General features: G+C 45.4%; 1 protein-coding gene across 1 annotated transcript; it reads right to left on the reverse strand.

Moving 5' to 3' along the window:
* Window positions 1-852: 852 nt before the first annotated feature.
* Window positions 853-1,431, reverse strand: LOC139414294 (uncharacterized). Its single transcript, XM_071162209.1, has one exon. The coding sequence runs from the start codon at window positions 1,429-1,431 to the stop codon at window positions 853-855; it is 579 nt and encodes a 192-aa protein (XP_071018310.1).
* Window positions 1,432-14,714: the final 13,283 nt, after the last annotated feature.

A 14,714-nucleotide genomic window follows, 5' to 3' on the forward strand; every position in this document is an offset into this window, starting at 1 on the left:
GAGCCTTACGGTTGAGGGCGGAGCAGTTGCCGTACCAGGCGGTGATACAGCCCGCCAGGATGCTCTTGATTGTGCATCTGTAGAAGTTTGTGAGTGCTTTTGGTGACAAGCCGAATTTCTTCAGCCTCCTGAGGTTGAAGAGGCGCTGCTGCGCCTTCTTCACAATGCTGTCTGTGTGAGTGGACCAATTCAGTTTGTCTGTGATGTGTATGCCGAGGAACTTAAAACTTGCTACCCTCTCCACTACTGTTCCATCGATGTGGATAGGGGGGTGTTCCCTCTGCTGTTTCCTGAAGTCCACAATCATCTCCTTAGTTTTGTTGACGTTGAGTGTGAGGTTATTTTCCTGACACCACACTCCGAGGGCCCTCACCTCCTCCCTGTAGGCCGTCTCGTCGTTGTTGGTAATCAAGCCTACCACTGTTGTACAATGTTAAATCACACTGTAACGGTGAACTATAGTGACACGGATGGAATAGAGACCTTAGATTTGTATCTCAATGAGAAAAATAAAGGCTGTGTTGGAAGAGGGACCTATAATATCTGCCTTTTTAAAATCCGTTTTGACCGTCAGTCCAAAAAAAGAAACCCACACAGAATCATACGAAATATACATTTTATTCTCTCCCTCTCCCATAGTCACATAAGAAGTCTCCACGAGCATGATCAAGATGAGATATGACGCAGTGTCTACTTACATTCTCCATACAATACTGTACATACATACATACATACATACATACATACATACATACACACACACACACACACACACACATACCAGAATCAGCATATCAGAATGAGATCCCCTCTGATGGTCGATTGCTGTGAAAATCTGGGACACAGTTGCATTCATTGTTCAGCGAGTTTTTCCACATAGTTAAACCCACCGACAGCAATGAATGTTGATTGTGACCTTTGTTGTGGTTTGGGGCCAGAGGCTTTTCTTTCAGCAGAGTTGTTCTGAAGGAAGGATACAGGATGGGGGCTGGGGTGGGTGGAGTGGAGGGGGCTGGGTTGGGTGAAGGGGGCTGGGTTGGGTGGAGGGGCCGGGTGTGGTAGTGGTGGGGCGTGGTAGTGGAGGGGCGGGGTGTGGTAGTGGCGGGGCGTGGTGTGGTAGTGGCGGGGTGTGGTAGTGGCGGGGTGTGGGTGGAGGGGTGTGGTGGGAGGGGCGGGGTGTGGTGGGGCGTGGGTGGGTGGAGGGGCAGGGCGTGGGTGGAGGGGCGGTGTGTGGTAGTGGTGGGGCGTGGAGGGCCTGGGTGTAGTGAGGCGGGGCGTGGTAGTGGTGAGGTGTGGGTGGAGGGGTGGGGTGTGGTAGTGGTGAGGCGGGGCGTGGTAGTGGTGGGGTGTGGGTGGAGGGAACGGGGTGTGGTGGGGCGTGGGTGGAGGGGTGGGTGTGGTAGTGGTGGGGGGGGGGGCAGATGGGACCATAGTGTTCTTCCTCTGGTTATAATGAGTTAGTAGCCATGCGCGTCGATCATCAAGCGACAAGGGCTGGCCACAGGGTACAATCAACGGTCGATGGTCTTTGTCAATTTAGCTCAAAACTCACCGACAGCGTTGAATGTTCACCGGGGCGAACGGGGGCTGATAGTGAGCAAGGTTGACAGTCTGACGCTTGGAGATTCAGAGAGATGAGCACAGTGGGCGACTGGGCCTATCATTTCCTCTCTCTCTCTGAGAGCAAGAAGGACACTACAAAGACAGCCATTATCCCTCATATCTCAAGTCACTTTTCAGACAGCTCTCTCTACCGGGTTATCAGAGGATGGCTATTTAATGTTTCCCAGAAGACACTCCATTCCTTTTTTTCTTGTTGTTACATTCTACTTCAATGACTGAAACCCGTTTCATAATTGCGCCCCGTGTTGAAAAAGTGTGTAGAGAGACGAAAGGCGTGGAAGTGAATGCAGACGGTCTCTTCTTGCCCCTGGTCTTGTCCTCTGGCTGACAACGAGAGGGAGAAAGGCAGGAATTAACAATTCAAAAAAACATCTCTTCCATTTGGGTAATAAACCTGAATTTCAAATAAAAGTCCCATTATCAATTTAGTTTCAGACTGTTTAAACGTCTTGATGTAATTTAATACATTCATAATATTCTTATTTTGCTCAGAGAGTTTAAACGTCAGTTCAGCTCCTTACTTGTCTTTGACTGATATAACACAGTATAAAAACACACTGGGCAGGAAATCATGTTTATTTTCTCTCTCGGTAGCGGTTGGGGCTTTAGTCATATTTTAGTCATCTCTAAAGTCCTGACTCATTTAAGAGTTTTGGTAAACAGCACACTGTGGGAATGCTAGGGGTTGGTATCACAGTGGCCTATCCGCGTATGCGTTGCTTACCTCAACTGAGCGTCAACTAGCCTCAGTGGGTGGAGGTGCCCCTAACCGTAACCCAGAGGGCTCATCTCAGAGCTCAGGATGAGACAGTGTCGGACTCGTAACCTGCTCGGGTCAGGATAATTGATAGCATCTGGAGACTATGGTGTGGGGCATGGCCGCAGGAAAATGCGGGGTACAATTTTTTTTCTCCCTTTATAATAAAGTATATAGTTGGCTCACAGTAGAGAGCAGGGATGTTTTAGTATTTTCACACACCTTTTTCACAGGGTCTGGAAAAACCCGGGAAAAAATGGCCTTTTATAAACACATTTCATGACATTCTACGTAATTTGCATGACAGAACACAACAGAACCGTTTGAAATACCACAAAAGGCTACTCTGACAAACAGATCAATAAAAACGACCAGATATTGAATGCAAACAAATAGCCCAGGCCAATTACAAACACACAATTGACATACGTGTGTGTGTGCGCGCGCGTGTGTTTGTGTGTATATAATTACACAGACACACACACACAACGTCCAAGTTAGGGTTTGGCCAAGGTAGGCCGTCATTGTAAATAAGAATTTGTTCTTAACTGACTTGCCTAGTTTAAAAAAAGGTAAAATAAAAAAGATAAAAGATAAAATATTGCCTTTGAACGGGGTATGGCGGTAGTTGCCAGGCGCACCGGTTAGAGTGTGTTAAGAACTTCAACGCTGCTGGGTTTTTCACACTCAACAGTTTCCCGTGTGTATCAAGAATGGTCCACCACCCAAAGGACATCCAGCCAACTTGACAACTGTGGGAAGCATTGGAGTCCATGCCCCAATGAATTGAGACTGTTCTGAGGGCAAAAGGGGGTGCAACTCAATATTAGGAAGGTTTTTTATAATGTTTTGTACACTCAGACCCGTCTATATGTGACCCGTCTTGATTAGCTACTATCTTTTGTGTATTCCCTCCTGCTAAATAAACAACAAGCTCCTAACCGGGCCTTTAACGGCTTGCTCCAGAGACATGACCAAATGTGCAGTCAGTCCATGCTCGAGGGCCACATCAAACTCCCTGACCCCCTGGCCCCTTAGTAAAGCCATTGGACTGACATTGTGTGAATTGACAGAAGTGGCAGTGTACTGTAAGGTCTTCTACTGGCCAGAGGACAAGATGACAGAGACTTGTTAAGCCAGGAGTCAGAGAGAACCAGAGAGGGGGCCCCTGAGCTGACATCCAAGCCCATATCAGAGTGACAGGGCTGGGCATCACAGGTGGACGTGTTAGTGTGGATGGTGGAAGAGGTGGAAGTTTACAGTACATGGGAATGGAGGAGGGGGTTGGTAGTCTTTCCCTTAATGGCGCCGGCAGCTTTGACATTTAATCACTTCATGGTTGTAAGTCAGATGATGGGTTGGATGGAGACTGCTGTGTCAGATGTGTCAGCTTGTGACTGCAGATAAATAATTGACTGTGCATAACAGGGTGGAACATTAGGTTTATATCGCTGAAGCAATCCTAGTGACTAAAAAAAAAAACTAGAAAAATACGGTAACCAAGATATAATTTTTTTTTTGTATAATAAGGAAAAAAGGACAGTGAACAACATATTAACTAAAGTTTAAACACATATTCAGACCTTTCCCTCTGAAAAGAAACAGAAACTCCAGAATGACAAATCGCCTAGCGCGATCGAATTACTGAAAAATAAGAAATAGGGAGGTGTCGGCACATTGCTATCGTAGCAGCCGTGTGAACTATTTTACTGCTCAGAGATCTGCTTTCAACCACAGGGAAGGGTGGTAATTACACAAAACTAGCTCAGCGACGACGCGGGAACACTTTGTGACACCGGCTAGGGAGAACCAGGCAACACTTTACAGGACACCAGGCAACTGGGTCATGTTCATTAGGGAAACAGGTTAAAACACTCTGCAATCAGAAAGGGTCATGTTCATTAGAGAAACAGGTTAAAACACTCTGCAATCAAGAAGAGTCATGTTCATTAGGGAAACAGGTTAAAACACTCTGCAATCAGAAAGGGTCATGTTCATTAGAGAAACAGGTTAAAACACTCTGCAATCAAGAAGAGTCATGTTCAGTAGGGAAACAGGTTAAAACTGGTTTCCCCACAAGGCAGCATGCTACTGGGTCATGTTCATTAGGAAAACAGGTTAAAACTGGTTTCCCCACAAGGCAGCATTCTACTGGGTCATGTTCATTAGGCAAACAGGTTAAAACTGGTTTCCCCACAAGGCAGCATTCTACTGGGTCATGTTCATTAGGAAAACAGGTTAAAACTGGTTTCCCCACAAGGCAGCATGCTACTGGGTCATGTTCATTAGGAAAACAGGTTAAAACTGGTTTCCCCACAAGGCAGCATTCTACTGGGTGATGTTCATTAGGCAAACAGGTTAAAACTGGTTTCCCCACAAGGCAGCATTCTACTGGGTCATGTTCATTAGGGAAACAGGTTAAAACTGGTTTCCCCACAAGGCAGCATTCTACTGGGTCATGTTCATTAGGAAAACAGGTTAAAACTGGTTTCCCCACAAGGCAGCATGCTACTGGGTCATGTTCATTAGGAAAACAGGTTAAAACTGGTTTCCCCACAAGGCAGCATTCTACTGGGTCATGTTCATTAGGCAAACAGGTTAAAACTGGTTTCCCCACAAGGCAGCATTCTACTGGGTCATGTTCATTAGGAAAACAGGTTAAAACTGGTTTCCCCACAAGGCAGCATTCTACTGGGTCATGTTCATTAGGCAAACAGGTTAAAACTGGTTTCCCCACAAGGCAGCATGCTACTGGGTCATGTTCATTAGGAAAACAGGTTAAAACTGGTTTCCCCACAAGGCAGCATTCTACTGGGACATGTTCATTAGGCAAACAGGTTAAAACTGGTTTCCCCACAAGGCAGCATTCTACTGGGTCATGTTCATTAGGAAAACAGGTTAAAACTGGTTTCCCCACAAGGCAGCATGCTACTGGGTCATGTTCATTAGGAAAACAGGTTAAAACTGGTTTCCCCACAAGGCAGCATTCTACTGGGTCATGTTCATTAGGCAAACAGGTTAAAACTGGTTTCCCCACAAGGCAGCATTCTACTGGGTCATGTTCATTAGGGAAACAGGTTAAAACTGGTTTCCCCACAAGGCAGCATTCTACTGGGTCATGTTCATTAGGAAAACAGGTTAAAACTGGTTTCCCCACAAGGCAGCATGCTACTGGGTCATGTTCATTAGGAAAACAGGTTAAAACTGGTTTCCCCACAAGGCAGCATTCTACTGGGTCATGTTCATTAGGCAAACAGGTTAAAACTGGTTTCCCCACAAGGCAGCATTCTACTGGGTCATGTTCATTAGGAAAACAGGTTAAAACTGGTTTCCCCACAAGGCAGCATTCTACTGGGTCATGTTCATTAGGCAAACAGGTTAAAACTGGTTTCCCCACAAGGCAGCATTCTACTGGGTCATGTTCATTAGGCAAACAGGTTAAAACTGGTTTCCCCACAAGGCAGCATTCTACTGGGTCATGTTCATTAGGGAAACAGGTTAAAACTGGTTTCCCCACAAGGCAGCATTCTACTGGGTCATGTTCATTAGGGAAACAGGTTAAAACTGGTTTCCCCACAAGGCAGCATTCTACTGGGTCATGTTCATTAGGAAAACAGGTTAAAACTGGTTTCCCCACAAGGCAGCATGCTACTGGGTCATGTTCATTAGGAAAACAGGTTAAAACTGGTTTCCCCACAAGGCAGCATTCTACTGGGTCATGTTCATTAGGCAAACAGGTTAAAACTGGTTTCCCCACAAGGCAGCATTCTACTGGGTCATGTTCATTAGGAAAACAGGTTAAAACTGGTTTCCCCACAAGGCAGCATTCTACTGGGTCATGTTCATTAGGCAAACAGGTTAAAACTGGTTTCCCCACAAGGCAGCATTCTACTGGGTCATGTTCATTAGGCAAACAGGTTAAAACTGGTTTCCCCACAAGGCAGCATTCTACTGGGTCATGTTCATTAGGCAAACAGGTTAAAACTGGTTTCCCCACAAGGCAGCATTCTACTGGGTCATGTTCATTAGGCAAACAGGTTAAAACTGGTTTCCCCACAAGGCAGCATTCTACTGGGTCATGTTCATTAGGAAAACAGGTTAAAACTGGTTTCCCCACAAGGCAGCATTCTACTGGGTCATGTTCATTAGGCAAACAGGTTAAAACTGGTTTCCCCACAAGGCAGCATTCTACTGGGTCATGTTCATTAGGAAAACAGGTTAAAACTGGTTTCCCCACAAGGCAGCATTCTACTGGGTCATGTTCATTAGGGAAACAGGTTAAAACACTGCAATCAAAAAAAAAAATCTAGGTAGTCCCTCCCAGTTGCAGTCTGGATTAGTTCTGTTGTATTACAGAAAGCAATCAGGGTAAATTAGTTCTGTTGTATTACAGGAAGCTATCAGGGTAAAGTAGTTATGTTGTATTACAGGAAGCTATCAGGATAAAGTAGTTCTGTTGTATTACAGGAAGCTATCAGGGTAAAGTAATTCTGTTGTATTACAGGAAGCTATCAGGGTAAAGTAGTTCTGTTGTATTACAGGACGCTATCAGGGTAAAGTAGTTCTGTTGTATTACAGGAAGCTATCAGGGTAAAGTAGTTCGGTTGTATTACAGGAAGCTATCAGGATAAAGTAGTTCTGTTGTATTACAGGACGCTATCAGGGTAAGTAGTACCTGCCCCCCTCCTCCTCCTCCTCTCACCTCCAGGAGCGTGTATGTCTACTGGCCCCACAGCTGAAAGGTCTTGAGTTCTTCTGTGATCTGCTGTCACACACGCAGGCAAGAAACAAATATTAATACACCGTTACTATTTTGACATTTGAAAAATACTACAAGCTATTTGAAGAATAGTTATAACAGCACAAGCACACAAAAAAAGCCACACACACACACCCATTGTCTCTCACGTTGAAACACACCGTCCCTGTGACAGGATGTGTGTGATGCGGTTGATTACAGTCATTGTGGGTGTGTGTGTGTGTGTGGGATGCTGCGGCAGGAAGGTTGTTATGGAGTGGGGAGGACAGGCCGCGACACCCCTATCGACACCCAGCCACCGAGCACTGACAAAAAAAAAACTCAGACCAAACCAAAATGGCAGCATATTCCCATCATCAGGCCTAGTGTGAACATCAAAATGGCAGCATATTCCCATCATCAGGCCTAGTGTGAACATCAAAATGGCAGCATATTCCCATCATCAGGCCTAGTGTGAACATCAAAATGGCAGCATATTCCCATCATCAGGCCTAGTGTGAACATCAAAATGGCAGCATATTCCCATCATCAGGCCTAGTGTGAACATCAAAATGGCAGCATATTCCCAGCATCAGGCCCAGTGTGAACATCAAAATGGCAGCATTTTGCCAGCATCAAGGCCTAGTGTGAACATCCAAATGGCAGCATTTTCACAGCATCAAGGCCTAGTGTGAACATCAAAATGGCAGCATTTTCACAGCATCAAGGCCTAGTGTGAACATCAAAATGGCAGCATTTTCACAGCATCAAGGCCTAGTGTGAACATCAAAATGGCAGCATATTCCCAGCATCAGGCCTAGTGTGAACACCAAAATGGCAGCATATCCCCAGCATCAGGCCTAGTGTGAACACCAAAATGGCAGCATATCCCCAGCATCAAGGCCTAGTGTGAACATCAAAATGGCAGCATTTTCACAGCATCAGGCCTAGTGTGAACATCAAAATGGCAGCATTTTCCCAGCATCAAGGCCTAGTGTGAACAACACACAGAAAGCCATCCTCCATTTGAGCTTTGTGCTGGTAACACACACACAGGGCTGAGCTGGGGAATGGGGCAGAGGCATTCAGTCTCACAGTATTAGCTGAGAAGAGGAGGCTGACAAGAGACCTTTATTATTGATGCCATGTGTTTCATAGAGTGCCTAAGTGCCTTCGTGGCTACACATTCAATCCATTCATTTAAATCTATACATTAAAGCCAATAGGCCCTAGACATCTAGTATAATGTGCAATAAAACACTCCTTAGTACAGATCTATTGACATCTCATTCACTCCTTAGTACAGATCTATTGACATAATCAATTCACTCCTTAGTACAGATCTATTGACATAATCAATTCACTCCTTAGTACAGATCTATTGACATCTCATTCACTCCTTAGTACAGATTTATTGACATCTCCTTCACTCCTTAGTACAGATCTATTGACATCTCATTCACTCCTTAGTACAGATCTATTGACATCTCATTCACTCCTTAGTACAGATCTATTGACATCTCATTCACTCCTTAGTACAGATCTATTGACATAATCCATTCATTCTTTGAAAAAAATCCACTCCATAATCGGACAACCTTTCTGAAGTGCCACACCAGTCTGTATAAACCCCGTGGTGTCTGGTCTTTTTAAAAACACATCGTGCTTTTCTCCAAAGACTACGCACACTAAAGCCTTGTGTGACGTGGACTGAGTAGATGTTGAAGCCAGTCAAAGTGACCACAGGTGATAAAACCATGTCCAGCCAGCTAGGCCACGTCCCCACCTCCGGTCAGCCCACTGACACTGATGGCAGTGAGACAGATCTGGGTTACGCTCATTAGGGCATGCAACCAAAAAAAAAAACGTTTAAAAAAATGTTTTGCAACTGGAAATTAAAACGTGGGTTTCTTATTGAACCAGGTCCAGGGAGTACCTCCTTGATTCAGTCAGTTAATTATATATATTTTTTGGTGCCTAATGAACGCAACCCTGAGGTAGTACTTTGGGTCAAACCAGAATACAGGACAGAACATGTTAGGACCTCTGAATATGGACTTAGACAGGAGACACCTTGGTGTGTGAGAGTTAAAGAGAGAGACAGACCAGACACATCTGTCTGTGTACAGGGCAGGCTTCACATTGTCTCTATTCAGCCTATTTGACATTATTTTGAGAGAGAGAAAGAGCGACAGAGCGAGCGAGAGAGAGCGCAACAGAGAAAGCGATAGAGAGCGAGCGACAGAGAGAGCGAGAGCGCGACAGAGAGAGCGAGAGAGAGAGCGACAGAGAGCGACAGAGAGCGAGTGAGAGAGAGCGACAGAGCTAGCGACAGAAAGAGCGAGACATTGAAATACAGAGAGAAGAGAGAGATAAATTAAGAGAAAGTGAACAAGGAGATGGAGAGTAAAAGAGTGAATAGTAACCTGCAATATCGTTATCATTCATCCCCCTCAGTTATCGTCCGCCCTCCCTCTCATCATTCATCCCCCTCAGTTATCGTCCGCCCTCCCTCTCATCATTCATCCCCCTCAGTTATCGTCCGCCCTCCCTCTCATCATTCATCCCCCTCAGTTATCGTCCGCCCTTCCTGTTATCAAATCATCCCCCCCAGAGGGAGAGAGAAAGAGCGATGGGTTTCCATGGTAACCTGGGATGGCATCGCTCCAGTGTTTGTGAAGTGCAGTGGGGATGTTTCATTGTGGGAAAATATAACTAGTGAGAGTGAGAGAGAGTGTGTGTCTGAGTGAGGGAGTGAGTGAGGTGAGTGAGTGAGTGTGTGTGTCTGAGTGAGTGAGTAAGTGAGGTGAGTGTCTGAGTGAGTGAGGTGAGGTGAGTGAGTGAGTGTGTGTCTGAGTGAGTGAGTGAGGTGAGTGAGAGTGTGTGTGTCTGAGTGAGTGAGTGTGTGTCTGAGTGAGTGAGTGAGTTTGTGTCTGAGTGAGTGAGTGAGATGATTGAGTGTGTGTCTGAGTGAGGTAGTGAGTGAGGTGAGTGAGTGAGGTAGTGAGTGAGGTGAGTGAGTGAGGTAGTGAGTGAGGTGAGTGAGTGAGGTATAAAAGGTGACACGGGTCTCAGGGTTTCATTTGGGTGTCTGACAGAGTGGATACACAGGCCAGTGTGAGGAATAGACACATAGTGAATACAACTCCTATGCAGTGAGAACTAACAACATTCATGTTTAACAAACACATGCATAAGTCCAGTACAGGCAGATTGTATCTTCTACTTATTGTATGTACTATGTAGTAGTAGTTTGGATACTCTCATCATCATTACATATCCAGTCATTACTACACACTATTGTACAGTCTGTCTGGTTATTACCACGGGCGGTGTACAATCCGTGTGGTTATTATCACGGGTGGTGTACAGTGTGTGGTTATTACCACGGGCGGTGTACAGTCCGTGTGGTTATTACCACGGGCGGTGTACAGTCCGTCTGGTTATTACCACGGGCGGTGTACCGTGTGTGGTTATTACCACGGGCGGTGTACAGTGTGTGGTTATTACCACGGGCGGTGTACAGTGTGTGGTTATTACCACGGGCGGTGTACAGTCCGTGTGGTTATTACCACGGGCGGTGTACAGTCCGTGTGGTTATTACCACGGGCGGTGTACAGTCCGTCTGGTTATTACCACGGGCGGTGTACCGTGTGTGGTTATTACCACGGGCGGTGTACAGTCCGTGTGGTTATTACCAAGGTCGGTGTACCGTGTGTGGTTATTACCACGGGCGGTGTACAGTGTGTGGTTATTACCACGGGCGGTGTACAGTCTGTCTGGTTAATACCACGGGCGGTGTACAGTGTGTGGTCCACAGGGTTATTGACCAGTCACACACACACACACACACACACACACACACACACACACACACACACACACACACACACACACACACACACACACACACACACACACACACACACACACACACACACACACACAAAACATCAAAACCTTTGTTTGTGGATATGAATCCACTCACAACCTCATTGACAGACACCTCATGGGTGATCTACAGTTTTTCCGGTGCATTACTCTCAACCTAACTTGACTGTCAGGTTTTTTGCAGCACCCTTTTATATCGCATGTAGAGAATGAGGAGTTTCTCGTGAAACCTAACTTTTTTTCCTCTTTCCCTCGAAACAGACAACCCACAGTAGAACCTTGAGGTAGGAACGTATCGAGGTAGGAACGTATCGAGGAAGGAACGTATCGAGGAAGGAACGTATCGAGGTAGGAACGTATCGAGGTAGGAACGTATCGAGGTAGGAACGTATCGAGGTAGGAACGTATCGAGGTAGGAACGTATCGAGGTAGGACCGTATCGAGGTAGGACCGTATCGAGGTAGGAACGTATCGAGGTAGTAACGTATCGAGGTAGTAACGTATCGAGGTGCTACATTTCAATCTGCAACATTACAGAACATTCAGATAGGAAATATATGATGTAGAACAGATATACAGTAATTGCCTATCATGAATAATAGGGAATTTTATCAGCTCTATTCATTACATTTCTATACTTGTTTAAAGGAAAAATCATTTTGGTATTTGTCCACTGTTGATACAGTCCCAAAATGTGTTGCATGTCAGCAGTCAAGATATCAGGAAACAAAGTGTCATTTTGTTTAGTTTTTTTTTTTGAAATATACTGAAAACTTTACTGCTGACTTGCAAAACATGTTGTGACTGTATGAACACTGGACTAATGTAAAAAATATATATGTAAAAAATATATATATATATATAGTTTGAGTGAATATTTCCTTTAATAGACCCTAGTTGCAGCTGGGAGCATTCCGTCCAATGGTGTGAGATGTCCACGTGGCTCAACTGGCCACGAATGTGGCCTCTGACATTTCCCCCTGGTTAAAATACAGATGTGCTTTACAACTAAGGACAAATAGACTATATGCCAAATGTCACCCTATTAGCAACAGTGCACATTGGACACTGGTCATAAGTAGTGCACTACACAGGGAATAGGGTGCCAAGTGGGATGCATTACAGAGTATAGTTCTATCTAATTAGTTACCCTAGATTAATGTGTTGATACTTTATTCCACCTAGGAAGGAAGGAAGGTACGACAGACACCTCTGGTTAGGTAATTATCAGTCTAGGAAGGAAGGAAGGGACGACAGACACCTCTGGTTAAGTGATTATCAGTCTAGGAAGGAAGGAATGGACGACAGACACCTCTGGTTAAGTGATTATCAGTCTAGGAAGGAAGGAAGGAAGGAAGGGGCGACAGACACCTCTGGTTAGGTGATTATCAGTCTAGGAAGGAAGGAAGGAAGGGACGACAGACACCTCTGGTTAGGTGATTATCAGTCTAGGAAGGAAGGAAGGAAGGGACGACAGACACCTCTGGTTAGGTGATTATCAGTCTAGGAAGGAAGGAAGGGGCGACAGACACCTCTGGTTAGGTGATTATCAGTCTAGGAAGGAAGGAGGACAGACACTGTTCTTCTTTATACTGGTAATATACTATCTGAACAATGTATTGTTCCCTACTGTAGACCATATATAGACTGAAGAACTCTAGAATATCTTTTCGAATCAATTTTTGATAAAACATAACCTCCCAAAATCTGGAATATTACAATACGTGCTGAAATACAGCACCTGAACTACTTAAATGGTTTTGCATTCACAGAGAAAGAACTGTGATTGACCCTGAGTTGTGAGAAATTGCCTTGATTGTTCATACCTCACTTTGATGTTAAATATGACTGGGATGTTGGCAGTGCTGCTATAGCTGAGATGAGATTAGGAGGGAAAAATGAGTCCGTTATTCCCGTGACTTTAAAAATGAGTCATTTATTCTCTCTCCCTCCCGTTCCCCCTCTCCCACCCGTTCCCCCCCCTCTCTTACCCGTCCCCCCTCTCCCACCCATTCCCCCTCTCCCACCCGTTCCCCCTCTCCCACCCTTTCCCCCTCTTCCTTCCCGTTCCCACCCTCTCTCCCGTTCCCCCCCTCCCTCCCGTTCCCCCCCCTCCCTCCCGTTCCCCCTCTCCCTTCCCGTTCCCCCTCTCCCTTCCCGTTCCCCCTCTCCCTTCCCGTTCCCCCTCTCCCTTCCCGTTCCCACCCTCTCCCTCCCGTTTCCCCTCTCCCTCCCGTTCCCACCCGTTCCCCCTCTCCCTCCCGTTCCCCGGCCCTCTCTATCCTTCTCTCTAACTCCAAGCATCAATGAGCAGACAGACGGGCTTGCTGAAACCAGGGAGGGCATTCTTCATTAGGACAGACACGGCACAGAGACTCGCCAATGTATTCCCTCATTAGCAAGTACATGTGCTGCACACTTCAGTAAAAACCATGGGGACCACCCATGTAGTCATGCCCTCTCTAACAACCACACACAATAAAGAGAGCAGCTCTCTGGTGACTAAATAGTGAAAGAGCTGTTTATTTGGCTCCCTGATTTGAATACTGCTACTTCTGCTTTTTTGCACTCCAGACAACAATTATCTGCTGATAAGTTACAAAATCAATCTCCGAAGAGGGTAAATCAATAGCGGGGAAGAACAAGTCGTTCTGGTCCACGGCTCATTTTTGCAGTGTGTTAAAAGAAAACTTTGTTTTTTGCAGGTAATCAAATCCTTTGACCAGGTAGAAATGTACTTGAACGCGCATTTCACATTCTGACAATGGCACCCTACTTTTAGGGTTTTCCATTGGAGATCAAAAATCATGGTCCAAGTCGAATTTTAAGCATTTTCGACAAAGAGTCATTTGGGAGCCAAATGAACGGCTCCCAAACGACTCATAACGTGTGTAGTAAACTAACACAGTGCTGTCATTCAAACAACCCCCCCCCCCTCCTCTCACCAGTCTAACAGACTTCATCCTCTGGTGCCATTCTACTTACAGCACATCTAAACACTAACACTAGTTCACTAGGAAACCAATCCTCACTCAGCCATATCCCACTGGGCACAGACGTCAATTTAACGTCTATTCCATGTTGGTTCAGCGTAATTTCATTGTAATGACATGGAAACAACGTTGAGTCAACCAGTGTATGCCCAGTGGGATACGTCTTTATGTGAAGTCATATCTAGAGCTAGTCATTTATTAACGTTGTAAGCTAGACGTTCTGATCTGTTGCATCAGCCTCAGTGCTTTTAAAAAGTGTTTTTGATGCTAGTGGTTGTATTAATTTGAGATCTATCACATCCCACAACTGTCCAGCCTTTTATTTTGAATATTTATGTAATGCACAGAAGGACAAGTTGACCAATAGAACAGGTCAACTTTTGTAAATATGGGGGAGAGTAGATTGACATAGGCTAGTGCTTTAGCTGTTCCTTAGGCCTACTCATCTTGTTGGCTGACGGAAAAATAGGCGGTTCTACTAACATCAATATGCTTCTCAGAATTCAATAAGAGGGGCGCACAGTTGTGTCCTCAATGTCTCTGTCTTCACTTGTAGCCTACTTCTTAACTGTGATAAGGACCCGATCACATGATGATGATGGGCATTGGCTAATAAGAATTGAGATATCTGAGAGGCCCATGTGAGTGAGAGGTGGTTTGGCGCATGGTAGCCTGGAGAAGGAAATTATAATCAGCCCAAGGGTACAACGGC

This window comes from Oncorhynchus clarkii, chromosome 1, assembly GCF_045791955.1.
Source record: "Oncorhynchus clarkii lewisi isolate Uvic-CL-2024 chromosome 1, UVic_Ocla_1.0, whole genome shotgun sequence".
In the NCBI taxonomy this organism is placed as follows: Eukaryota; Metazoa; Chordata; class Actinopteri; order Salmoniformes; family Salmonidae; genus Oncorhynchus; species Oncorhynchus clarkii.